This window comes from Doryrhamphus excisus, linkage group LG12, assembly GCF_037039965.1.
Source record: "Doryrhamphus excisus strain RoL-2023G ecotype Guam linkage group LG12, RoL_Dexc_Guam_v1.1, whole genome shotgun sequence".
Lineage (NCBI taxonomy): Eukaryota > Metazoa > Chordata > Actinopteri > Syngnathiformes > Syngnathidae > Doryrhamphus > Doryrhamphus excisus.
In genome coordinates, this window is record NC_136368.1 from 3,470,771 (window position 1) to 3,485,063 (window position 14,293).

At 40.9% G+C, this 14,293-nt stretch overlaps 1 protein-coding gene across 1 annotated transcript in view; it reads left to right on the top strand.

Annotated features, from left to right (window-relative positions):
- Positions 1–5,868: 5,868 nt before the first annotated feature.
- The window catches only part of rapgef4a (Rap guanine nucleotide exchange factor 4a), a 34,118-nt gene continuing 25,693 nt past the window's right edge, over positions 5,869–14,293 (top strand). The window contains 5 exon segments of the mRNA XM_058082612.2: positions 5,869–6,024; positions 7,771–7,913; positions 7,987–8,075; positions 8,816–8,881; positions 8,883–8,963. Coding sequence (XP_057938595.2) covers positions 5,963–6,024; positions 7,771–7,913; positions 7,987–8,075; positions 8,816–8,881; positions 8,883–8,963 — 441 coding nt within the window. The 5' untranslated portion in view covers positions 5,869–5,962.

Sequence of the window (14,293 nt, forward strand, 5' to 3'; positions counted from 1 at the left end):
CCGACTTGTCCCAACCACACTCTGTCATGTTCCGGAGAAGGGTGGGCCCAGTGAGTCTCGATTCAGTAAAAAACAAAAAACAAAAAACAACTCTTGAGTTTTGAACGATTCGTTCGCGACTTGCACATCTCTACTGTACTTTACTTGGGCCCACCTCCCTTCTCTCCTTTCTGCACTGAAACACAATGAGTTGCAACACAAAGCGTGGGAAAGAGCTTACTGTACAACACAGCTGGCCAGATATTGCAAAAATCTCTCTGCAAACTCACAATTCATCTTCATAAGTAGAAGTTTGCATTTGGAAATTGTAATAAAAACACTACCTGCAAAGCCAATCATTTGAAAATTGATTATCTTTTGCATACTGCATTACATTTCAGATCCTCAATATTATGATTTCAGTACACGACGTTATATTTAAATTATGTTATCCTTCTGTTAACTTTAGTTTAATAACAGTGCCATCATGTGGTGTATTTGTCAAACAAATAATAGCAAAGTTTGGCCCAGCGCCCATTTTCGCCCACGGTTATTTTTTATTGGCTCGTGGCTCATTCTAAAAATACAATTTAACAAGAAAACAAGAAAATATTGCGAAAAGGAAATACTAAGAGAAAAAAGATCAAGTCACAGGAAAAAGTCACAATTATACAACAGTTTTAATATTGTGAGGAAAAATAACTCCATTTGAATTTTAAATAAAAAAAACATCAGTTTTTAAAAGTAGTGATATTATGAAAAAAACAACAAATACAGTTTTGCAAGATTTGGAATGCGGAAAAAGTCAAGAAAGAGTTGAAAATAAAGTCAAAATATTATGGGAATAAAGTCCTAATTACAAGGAGAAAGTAAATAGTTGGAAATCAAATATTATTATATAATAATAATATTATGAGGAAAAAAAAACAAAAGTAAGAATATTTGGAAAAAGTTAATACTAATGATAGGCTTTTTCCACAAAGTTGAGATGCATTTTTTAATTGCAATATATCTAATTCTTACAGCATACAGTATGTATCTGCTTTCGCCTGAAACAGGCCCTCTCTTCAACCCTATGCCCCTCCTACCTGAGCACAAAATACCCCAAATTAACAAATATACACACGTAATTCTGCTCCAGCCATAATTCTCACAAAATTTGAAAATCAAAATGTAGGAGTATATTTTTTTCCATGTGAATGAACGTTTATTAAATATGAATTCCCACCTGAAGCCAAGCACACAAGTCATCATTTTCGAAAACATGTATCAACGTCCATAATACACTTACTATGTGCTAAAAGTGGAAGAAGCAGATGGTTTATACGGGGCATCTCTCCCCTTAGGTCTAATCTGCATATTTCATTGATATTTTTGCATATTTAATATGGATCTCCATTGCTCCCTTATATCTGAACACATTTTCACCAACATCTTTACCTCATTAGATTCGGTACTGATGCTGATTCAGCCCATCAAAGTTGTCAATGAGTGTGTGGAAACGTTCTAATGTTGAGGCGTTTTCGTTGAGTTGATCTGACTTCTCATTCTGCTGACATGCAAAGATTCATGACTCTTTAAAAGCACTCATATGAATGGGATTTATCTAAGCACCTTGCGAGCATCATGGCTTTCAACTTTGTTCACATTGAATGTAAATCCGCCAACATTTTTTTGCCTCTTGAGGACTTGAGCTCTCTGAAATAGGAGGGAAATATCTGAGCGGCGTCAATTATCACTCTTCTAAACAACATTTCCTTTGGAATTTAGATTTCGCTCCTTTCTGATAGGATGCCTGAGATATGCAGCAGCAGTAGGAAATGTGAAAATAAACACTCAGCAGCCACTTCATTAGGTACACCTCCAGTACTAGGACCATACAAAGATGAGGACGTACTGAGACAATACTGCTCAATTTTTATTGGCAATGCCAAAATGTGACTGTACAAGGAAAATTATAACACTGGTCAAATGCCAAATGCTTCTGAATATTTTCTTGGTTTAGGTCACTAATAAAGAAAAAGTAAATCAGAAGTGCAGATTGGCAAAAGTTTCCAAGATACAGTATTGGGTCACAATAGGAAATGGATGCAAAATAAGGCAAAAAGGTTAGTTTATCAGAAGGTACAGTGTGTCCACAAGCAACCAATGATCTTCTCCACCGAATGGCAGCTTGCAACAAAACTTGCCATATTCCGCATGCTCTATTTCTGCCAAGAATACATGCAATTTGCTTATATATGCATATTTTTAGTCAACCACAAAACAGCAATCATTTATTTCTGAAAAACGGCAACCACGCCATAATCCAACCACGACATTGCAAAGAATTATATACAGTTTTTAACAGTGGCTTCATCGGTACAATTTGCAGAAGATCAACCATGCAACAGTGTCTTTCAAAGTGAAAAAAAATCTGAAATCCTTCTTTGCTTGCACTAAAAGGCTGCATGCGTCCTTGTGTTTACTATTTCAGGCTTTCTGGATCATCTCCTAGCAACCGTGGGTCTGAGAGGCCATATATACACAGTCAGTGGGCTTTCTCCTTGGGGTAACATGGCATACTCCAGCCAAGGCAGTGGTTCCTATGGCAACATCCCGTATAATGTCGAAGGCACAGGATTAAAAAAAGAAGCAGGCTAAGATATCTGGTCAGATACTTGTGGAATATTGTTGAAACCCGCTGCACCTTTGTGCAAGTCATCAATACTGCTGTGCGGTTTGCTTACCATTATGACCTGCTAGACTTATGTACTTGCTGATGCCGACTGACTTTGTTTGGTTTTGCAGTCTTGCTTGGTGGCATGCAGCATGGCAGGAATGCGACTTTCATGTTATGCATTCACACTCCGGCCTCAACTTTCATGTTTCAGACAGAAATAGTTAACTGTGTGCCAAGCTCACTGCAATAGTTAATAAATATCTAAGGCACACATTGCACTTAGTGCACTTACAAGATTATGGATTACATGATTACTATTTTATTTCATTTTTTGACATTCAGATGTCACACTGAGGCCTATTCAGGCTTGAACCCCCATGATAAACTTCAGTTGTTTAAACCTTATTTAACAGGACTGGCGGTCAATGGCCACTGACGGTAAACGCTGTGACTGCTGCCCTCTTTTGGCAGATGAGAGTATTGCAGGTGATTTCATGGTTGCGCAATACTATAATGAAGCTCACAGGTACTATAATATAGACAAAAGGAACATTAATTCACTCATACACCCACAGTCAAGTCATTTATATTTATATTATGTAATAATGGGGTCGAGTGGTTAGCGCTCAGACCTCAAAGCTAGGAGACTAGGGTTCAATTCCACCCTCGGCCATCTCTGGGTGGAGTTTGCATGTTCTCCCCGTGCACATTCCAAAAACATGCTAGGTTAATTGGCGACTCCAAATTGTCCATAGGTATGAATGTGAGTGTGAATGGTTGTTTGTCTATATGTGCCCTGTGATTGGCTGGCCACCAGTCCAGGGCGTACCCCGCCTCTCGCCCAAAGACAGCTTGAATAGGCTCCAGCACCAAGTACAATTTCAAACAACAACAATTAATCCATTACCAAAACAGTTGCTGATTAATTGGATATTCAATCAATTAATCGATTAATTGTTGCAGCTCTAAAATAAACATTGGCAAAAGGTTTGCCAGAGACCTCACACCGGCTGCTCGGAGTGTGTGTCCGAATACAGTGCACCTTGCTGGGCTGCATCAGGTAGCTCCTCTCACTCTATACTCTGGTTCTCCTGACAGTCATGATGTTGTAGTAGTAATGTCATGATATTCGATTAGGACAAATCAACAGGTACACTTCCTAATTTGATCCAGTCCTTCTTACCTCCAGGTGTGCACAAACTACAGTTCCAGGGAATGAACCCCCGAATCAGTTGGTTGAGAATTTCCTATGTGAAAAATGACCTCAGTTTTTGTACGTTTCAGTTTTGATCTTTTGGTACAAATTAAAAATGGAAATGGAGGTTTCATTGTAAGGTCTTTATGAGGCAGCGCAATGTAAGTCCACTACCAAGTTAATATTAAAGGTGTCAATGAAACATGCATTATTGTTTTTGTATTGGCTATCATTAGACTGTGCTGCTGTACTTCATGTTGTGTCCAGTACGCGTAGGCTCATTTCTGGAGGAACAACATGCTTCAAAAGAAGCATTAAAGAAAGTTACTTTGGCATGCTCACAGTTTTCTTCACAATGTTGGCAGCACAGACAGCACCACTTAATGTGGTTCCGTTGTTTGTTACCAAGGCAACTGTAAGACGTCAATGAAGTGAAGGCATATCATTCCAAAGCATTCTCTAAGGTGTAATGCAGGGGTGTCCAAACTTTTTCCATCGAGGAAAATTGAAGGACATTGGATTGGTCCCAGCATGTTAATGTAAAGATGATGGTAATGGTAATGGTTTTATTTCATTTGAACATGCATCAGATTACAATTGAATGCATCACATAATCAGTTCACAGTTCCACATGTCCAAAAGGAGTAGGAAGAAGCAAAGCTTATTAAATCCTACCCCTCCATCTGGTACTTTTACAATCAGTAACTAATACATTTGTTCACTTCCTGCTTTCCATAATAAAGTTTAAGGTTTTTTTTGTGTTTTTTTTTTTAATAATGCACCTCGTACCTTAGTACCCTTCCCGGCACCCTGGCTCATGGTTAACGACTGCACTGGCCACCACTAGGGGGCACATCAAAGTGGTTAACCAAGTGCCAAAAACAAGCATCAGCCACAGATTTGATCGCTTTTGTATTGTCAGTGTGCAGCGATGACCACTGTCACAAATATGATGAATATATTCCATGCACGACCAGTCCAGGGTGAACCCCGCCTCCCGTCCTAAGACAGTTGGAATACAGCATGCCCCCCACCCGAAGTGAGGATAAGCAGCATAGAAAATGGATGGATGGATATTCAATGCAAAATTACTTGTTAAAGAAAGTTAAAAACACTATACAAAATAACCTATATATTTATTTTTGCTTTTAGCCTACTGGATGGGTGGTGTTCAGGGGCATCCAACTGGCAGGGTCTGGGCTTCCCTGTTTAGGCTGCTTCCCTCGTGACCGGACCTTGGATAAGCGGAAAGAGATGGATGGACATTTTCTATAGAATAATTACCATAAGAGTTTTACATGCAAAATAATTATAAAGGAGGAATGTATTGGACATTCTGTACAAGTCCTGAGGTTGACTTATAGCGTTTCTCACAAACTGCTGCCACTGGAAACTTTTTTGGCCCCATGGTGAGTTAGCAAAGAGAGATTTTAGCAAATATTTTTGACAGAAACAGAATCATATAAAAACTGAGGCTTGACTGTACTATATTCCATTAATAGGCCAATTAAAAAACAAATGGGAGATTGACGGATGTGTAAGCGACATTGAAGGACAACAGGAAGTCAAATGCCGTCATCCCTAATGGATTCATTCCCTAGGATTCAGTGTAAATAAATGGAATATTTGTGTAGTTAGAGAATAGAAAACTTGTTTATGGGTTTCTAAATATTGTTTTTAATATTATTAGAGCCATGTAAACCTGAAATAACACCCCTGTATTCACCTTTACACTCCTGTTGTTGTTTACAGCACATTGCAACTCATATGTTCATAAGCTAACCAGTTAGCCTCAAATTCCATCGTTTCATCCATTTTCTGTGTTTAGGTATTAATTTTTTGTGTCTTTTCAAGTAAAATGTATAGTATATACATCTATATAATGCTTGTCTGATGGCTACAAGTGTGATTATGAAAATGAATAAATACGTCAATAGATGGATATGTGTCAATACCTTACAAGGTAAGATGTCTCACCCGCCATTTATAATGGTACTGATTTTGAAGACAACGTGGTCACGTGGACCCGGCCACGCGAGATGATGATATTTTGTGAATAAATCGACGTGTGTTATAAAATCCAACATATCCGCCCGCGATGCTTCATAGCAAAGCAGCCTGACAAGATGGTAGCAGCTCACTCTTCCTCCTCCGAACCCGCGGAGTGGATTATTTGTCTGGATAAAAGGTAATCCACGCAGTCGTACCTGCCACTGCTTGTAGGAAATGTATTCTAAAGCCTGATTGAAGTTTTTTTTTTTTTGGGGGGGGTCTGTAGTGTCGCGTTCGGCATCGTGTACCGAACACAGATGTGTGATTGATTGTTTAATTTACTAGAATGAAGAACCCCTTGCGTAAAAGTGTTGATTTTCACGAAAACTAAATTGGCAATAAACGCACCATGTCTGCCTTGCTAAACCCTCCACACTGAGGTATTACTTTTTCAGACGCTTTCATGTTATGAAACAACCATTCATCAATCTGCATAGCAATCCATTGTTGTTTTGACTTATTTGAGCAGATAATCTAGTGACTATTTGGACTTTATCTTCATGGATATATTTTCTTGAGGTGATGGGAGCACTGAATGATGCACTGCATGGGGAGGAGTGTTTTCTCACCAAGGTCCAAAGTACATGTGATGCAGTGTCCCACATTTGTTTACAGGACAAAGCTGCTTATGGATGTTCCTAACTGAAACGTGTAAGATGATGCAGGTTGGGGGAGAGTCTTGTTAATCATTTGCTGATCTCAGTACTGCTCAAGTTATGGTGTACAGCAGGGGTCTCAAACTCAATTTACTTGGGGGCCACTGGAGCTACTAGGGTCTGGGCGAGGCTGGGCGGCATCAGATTTAAAAAAAAAAAAAAAATGCATTTATTAAAAACAGAAAAATTAATAAACTTTGCTTTTGTTCCGGTTTTCTACAAGAAAAGCTCTGATAAAATATTCTACTGTTCTCAAAAATCTTAATTTTTATTTTTCTACACAAAATAAGATGAAAAATAAATAAACAAATCAAGAATAAAGAAAATCAATCAATCAGTAATAAATAAATATAATAATAATAATAAAACACCAAATAATAAAAACTTAAGAAACCACATATAGTTGGTGGGTAGACAAATGATTTTTTTCTGATTAAAATGAACAAAGCATTATTAGAGCCCCAAAACACGACTATAGTCACATTTATACTCTTTTTATTTACAACATATTGCGCAACTGCAGGGTCTTGAGACACATGCTAACTCGCAAACTAGAGAGCTAGCGACCTAAACGGTAGCCTTCAAGTTATTTCCTTTAAACTTAAATAGCCAAAAACTTACCACTTCCACATGGATAGGGAGGATAACAGTTATTTAACCTTTAACATGAACATTAATCATTCATTCATTTTCTACCGCTTTTTCCTCATGGGGGTTGCGGGGGTGCTGGAGCCTATCCCAGCTGTCTTTGGGCGAGAGGCGGGGTACACCCTGGACTGGTGGTCAGCCAATCACAGGGCACATATAGACAAACAACCATTCACACGCACATTCATACCTATGGACAATTTGGAGTGGCCAAATGACCTAGCATGTTTTTGGAATGTGGGAGGACACTGGAGTGCCCGAAGAAAACCCACACATGCACGGGGAGAACATGCAAACTCCACACAGAGATGGCCGAGGGTGGGAATTGAACCCTAGTCTCCTAGGTGTGAGGTCTGCACGCTAACCACTCTACCAGCCTTCAAGTTATTTCCTTTAAACTTAAATAGCCAAAAACTTACCACTTCCACACAGATAGGGAGGATAACTATTAACAGTTATTTAACCTTTAACATGAACATTAATCAAATGTAATAATTATTTCTTTTTAAAACTGTACTTTTGTGATGTCAAGGACGAGTGAAAAAGTGATTTCTGCGTTGTCCTCTTTTGCTCTTCAGACCGTCTGAGCGCTCTGGAGAAGACATCAACACCGTCCTGTCGCATCTCCAAAATGTGAAGCTCTTTGAGAAGTTACACCCCACCTTCCTCCAGCAGATCTGCCTGTGTTGCTTCTACGAAAGCTTGGAGAAAGGCATCACTTGTAGGTTCGCGCTCTCAAACGCTGGCGTTGGTTTACCGGCAATCAAGAGGCCTGCTTCCTTGTTTCTCTGCAGTGTATCGCCAGGGAGACATTGGCACCAACTGGTATGCCGTCCTGTCTGGTTCGCTGGATGTTAAGGTGTCGGAGACATCGCGATATCAGGTACACATGATGTGCTTTCCATGCTTTTCCATCTTTCAGTTATGAAGCCAACTAAATGATATGAAACCAACTATGAAATGATATCTATCAGGCAGGGGTGTCCAAAGTGCAGCACGGACGTGTTTTTTGGGCCTGTGGCACATTCTAAAAATATAATTTTAAAAAAGATTCTTTTAAAGAAAACAAATATGGAAAAATTAGCAGTAGTTTTCAAAATAAAGTCCAAAATAAAGTCCAAAGACACAATTCAATGAGTATAACTTTTTAATATTAGCAGGAAAAAGAACATAATTTTTAGTAGCATAAAGTTGAAATATTAAACAAAGGTTATTTTTTAAAAGTTTGATAGGCTGGAGCCTATCCCAGCTGTCTTCGGGCGAGAGGCGGGGTACACCCTGGACTGGTGGCCAGCCAATCACAGGGCACATATAGACAAACAACCATTCACACTCACATTCATACCTATGGACAATTTGGAGTCGCTAATTAACCTAGCATGTTTTTGGAATGTGGGAGGAAACCGGAGTACCCGGAGAAAACCCACGCATGGAATTGAACTCGGGTCTCCGAGCTGTGAGGTCTGCACTAACCGCTCGACCACTGTGCAGCACGTGATAGGCATTAATTGCTTTACATTTTTATTCACATAACCCCTATATAAATTGACGTACCCCCGGGGGTATGCGTACCCCAATCTGGGAACCACAGCTATATATAATCCTAAACTGTGTCTGATATAGGATGCTGTTACCATATGCACACTGAGGACTGGCACAGCGTTTGGGGAGTCGATCCTGTACGACACCCCCCCGACATGCCACCATAGTCACACGAGAGTTCAGTGAGCTGCTGCGCATCGAACAGAGGGAGTTCAGGTCCCTGTGGGAGGTGAGAAACTTTACACTTATTGCCCAAGCTGGCCACAGTAAAAGGCCAAAATTTGTATTTTTTACAACACAGAAAAAATGCATATTTAAGATTTTTTTTTGCCTAAATAACATGTGCAAGCATAAGAGTGGTTAAATTAAGTGAAATAAATATCGAAGGCATCGAAAAGATGCATTCAAAGATATTGTGAAGAGATGTAGTATTCTACACTGGCCACTAGGTGGCGGTAATGTTCCCATAATGTTGTGGTGAGACACACCAGCACTAGACTTGATGGGCGGAACAATAGGAACAATAGGCTTCTATTGCAACACGGGCTAATGTTGCGGCCGTAAGCCACACCAAGCTAAAACTCAACCTCCGACATCACTTCCTGTCCGCCCCCCCCACTCAAGTCCCCTAGCACCGGAACACATTTATAGCAACACACACAAGCATGAATCTTATTTATGAAGAAGGAACATGTCTTATTTTCTCTTATTACTATTATAATGTCAACTATATTATGAAATAGGAGTGTAAAGGTGACTATAGGGGTGTTATATAATGTCCAGAGGGCTCTAATCATGTTAAACAACAAATTTAGAAAGTCTTATTTTCTCTTTTTTGTCTACTGTACTGGGTAATAAGGGTATAAAGGGGAGTTATTTCATATCTAGAGAGTTCTAATAAAATAAAAAAGCCATATTTAGAGTGTATTTCTATGTATTTTATGTTTTATTTTGTCATATATACAATATTGAGTAATATAGTGTAAAGCTGACTCTGTGGTCTTATTGTATGTCTAGAGGACTAATAATGTTAATAACCTGTATTTAAAAGGTTTGTCTTTGTCTGATAAGTCTGATTTTTATAGCTACTATACTGTGTAATAGGGGTGTAAAGGTGACTATAGGGGTGTCATTTAATGTCTAGAGGGTTATAATAAAATTACAAATATATATTTAGAGGGTAGTCAGCAATTTTTCTATGTCTCCTATGTCTTATTTTGTCATATTGTGTCTACTATATTGGGTAATATGAGCTCAAAGGTGACACTGGGGTGTTATTGTATGTCTAGAGGACACTAATAATATTAAAAAGCCATATTTAGAAGGTTGTAAACGGCCTTTCTATGCTTTATGCTACCTGTATTACAAATAAAGAATCCTATTTTGTAGAAATCCACTTACCTCTGTCAGGTTTGCAATCCCAACGGTTACTGTTGCACGTTTGAAATACATCAATGTTTAAAATATCAACATTGATATCACGCTTCTAATGCTTTCCACGCTTTATTTTCAACCCACTGAGTTTTTGCTGCTTTCACTGCCAGACTTGAAAAGATCAAATTGTGACTAAGGCATCTTTGTCCAAGCCAAAGTGTGGGTGGTTTAAGTGTGGTTGGTGTTGGACTACATTGTTTGCACTTCTTTTATGCTATTAACCTGCATCTTCAGGTTTTGATCACTAGATGGCAGTAGTGAGCCTTGAGGACCATAACTCTGCTTGTGTGTGTCAGATTTGGAAAATATTTAGCCTTGTGACGTTGGATTATTCTCTCACCGCACATAATATAAATATGTCTTCCTACTTATAGTGTATATATAATTGCACGTGAGGTGTCTGTGGATTCACATCGCTTACTTCGCTGGTGCTGCTGCTGCCCTCAGTTGGTTTCCTGAGTGAGACAGCCCATTTCCTCTGGGAGAGAAGGGCACAGGCTGCGTGTGCACTGCAGGCTGCATCTCATGTGGGATTACAAGCAGGCTTCACGTCACCTCTGCTACCTCCTAACAAGGTTGGTTTCACGGGAGCTTGTTTCTAATGTTGTGATATTGATAGCACGGGAGGGTGTGGCCGCAAGTCTTCCCAGCATGCTTTGCGGGTCGGTTCTGAATGGAATAGTTTTCCCTCTGTTTTAAAAGAGACATACTTGTTGATAGCAGCCATCTTGGTCGTTGCAAACACACTCATAGCTATCTTCCGCACACACACACACAGTTTCTAGCTAACCTTTGTAGGTAGCTAGTCACTGTTGGGAATGGAACATTTTCCCTGTGCTTTGAACAAGCCGGTGACCCGTGTGCATTAGTTTTGGTTTAATAACCCCACCCCATAGTACAGTCATTCATTCATTCATTTTCTACTGATTTTCCTCCCGAGGGTCGCGGGGGGTGCACATGCTAACTCGCAAACTAGAGAGCTAGCGACCTAGCGACGGTAGCCTTCAAGTTATTTCATTCATTCATTTTCTACCGTTTTTTCCTCACGAGGGTCGCGGGGGGTGCTGGAGCCTATCCCAGCTGTCTTCGGGCGAGAGGCGGGGTACACCCTGGACTGGTCGCCAGCCAATCACAGGGCACATATAAACAAACAACCATTCACACTCACATTCATACCTATGGACAATTTGGAGTCGCCAATTAACCTAGCATGTTTTTGGAATGTGGGAGGAAACCGGAGTACCCGGAGAAAACCCACGCATGCACGGGGAGAACATGCAAACTCCACACAGAGATGGCCGAGGGTGGGAATTGAACCCTGGTCCTCCTAGCTGTGAGGTCTGTGCGCTAACCACTAGACCACCGTGCCGCCCCAAGTTTTTTCCTTTGAACTTAAATAGCCAAAAACTTACCACTTCCACACGGATAGGGAGGATAACCTTTAACAGTTATTTAACCTTTAACATGAACATTAATCATTCATTCATTCATTTTCTACCGCTTTTCCCCACGAGGTTCGCGTGGGTGCTGGAGCCTATCCCAGCTGTCTTTGGGCGAGAGGCGGGGTACACCCTGGACTGGTCTAGTACAGTCATCCCTTGGTTAATTGGTTTCAGACCTGCTAGATCAGTAAGATTCTTTGTGTACCTCGCCTCTCACCCAAGGACAGCTGGGATAGGCTCCAGCATATTGAAAAATATGTTTTTGGAATTTTGCAGATCATCCACAATCCTTATGTGAGACATGAACACACATCTCTCTCCGGACGGTCTTAGCTCTTTTGAATCTGTCGGGAAAACCAACAGATCCATTTGCCCTCGGCGGGGTTCCACCAATGTTCCTGCGGCCAAAACACGACAACAGCTTTACTTTGATTTTGTGTTGTGACTGAAGTGTTACCAAGTGAAAATGTGCATAATTGGCTTGTATACATCCTTTCTTTGGCTGAGGTTTTACTGAATAATTCGCTGGCACAGGCAATTCTTTACTCCTGCCAGTTTTACGAGAGCTTCGTGTTCTGATGGCATCCAATTTGAGACGACAAACTCCCTCCCAGCCCAACCCCCGGGGCGGCTTCCTGGCAGGTCTGGCCATTTAAGTTACAGAGGCACCATTTGGGTGAACAGAGACTAAAAGTAGGGGAGAACCTTCAACAAATTATTATTATTTTGCCATGAGTTATTTCTTCAATTCAATTCATTTCAATTGTATGTGAGAGGAGACAAAATGCTGGCACTCGTCCGTCAGCTTGGCACCACTGCTGAAATTAGTGTGCCCCTTTGCCCCCCCCCGCAGCAATGGTGAGCAGATGTGTCAAAGGTTACACACACAGGTTATAAACACAGAGTTGCAATTTTTGTCTTTATTATTGCGTTTATGGACAAATTATCTCAGCGGTAAGATGCCTATAACCCGGGCTCACACTGGATCTGTCACGACTCCATTGCGGCATTTCCAAAAATGGAAATAATCCATTCAGGTTCAATTTTTTTTTCATTTACTCATAATAAAAATGAACAAATATTATTCATTCATTCATTCATTCAAAGTACTTCGACCAGAATACTCGGACTCCCTTCCAGAGGAAGCTCTAAACTTGCACAACCCTGAGGAGAAGTATACCTCTCAACCAGGGGTCCACAAGAGGAGGATCACGGGCCACATGCGGCCCACCTGCGCACTAACTACTCGACCGCCGGGAGGAAACCAGAGTACCCGGAGAAAACCCACGCATGCACGGGGTAGAACATGCAAACTCCACACAGAGATAGCCGAGGGTGGAATTGAACGCTGGTCTCCTAGCTGTGAGGTCTGCGCGCTAACCACTAGTCCGCCGTGCCGCCCTAGTTATGTCTTATTTTCTCTTATTATGTCTATTATATTGGGTAATAGGAGTACAAATGTGACTATAGGGGTGTTATTTCAGGTCTAGAGGGCTCTAATGGTGTTCAAAGATATAATGATTCATTCATTCATTTTCTACCGCTTTTCCTCACGAGTGTCGCGGGGGGTGCTGGAGCCTATCCCAGCTGTCTTCGGGCGAGAGGCGGGGTACACCCTGGACTGGTGGCCAGCCAATCACAGGGCACATATAGACAAACAACCATTCACACTCACATTCATACCTATGGACAATTTGGAGTCGCTAATTAACCTAGCATGTTTTTGGAATGTGGGAGGAAACCGGAGTACCCGGAGAAAACCCACACAAGCACGGGGAGAACATGCAAACTCCACACAGAGATGGCCGAGGGTGGGAATTGAACCCTGGTCTCCTAGCTGTGAGGTCTGCGCGCTAACCACTCGACCCCCGTGCCGCCCTGAAAAAATATTAAATAAAAAAAATGATTTTTGAAGTATATACGTTTTTAAGTCAAAAATCACCAAAAAAAACCCATAATAATCCACAATACCACAGCTGTGCAGCCAAATATGGCTATTATTTACAAGAACTTCCTGTATACAAGGCTAGTTATCGCATGAACATCTGCTCTTGCAAGCACAGTTTCCACAGCCAGAGTGGAGGAAAGTGGAGAAAGTGTGAGTGGCAAGACGGCAAGATGAATTGATGAGGTCGCGATGGATGAGGCCACGATGGATCCAGTAGATCCAGTAGAACAAAAGTGATTGGCTAGTTATATATAGTAAAAAAGTCAATAGTTTGTAACTTTGCTTTGCATCCTGAACTCTACTATAGAAATGTATTTTCTACACTTAATTTCATGTATGTACTGTATGTTTGATGGTGTGTGCACCCTTGATAGATATACTACATACACTGTAGAGATACAGAGAGTATTTTTGGAACTGACCCGAGGGGGCAGGGCAACCAAGGATCCAGTGTATTTGTATTTCTTGTGTTTCTGGATGCTCGGACCACGGTGACTAAGGTTTTCATGCAACTTGACACGTGACAGAAGCTGGACGCTGTTAGCGGGAGCGAGCGGTCACATGACCTTTCATCTCCCGGAACAGAATGACGCTGAGCGGCGTGTGCATCACTTCTTGTTTGTGCTTCTCGCTTCCAGTGGCTGAAGTGATGAAGAAGCGACAGCCTGGATTGTGAGGCAGGACATTGCCCGGGTGATATTTTGCTTTAAATGTCATAAAATACTCATCATTACG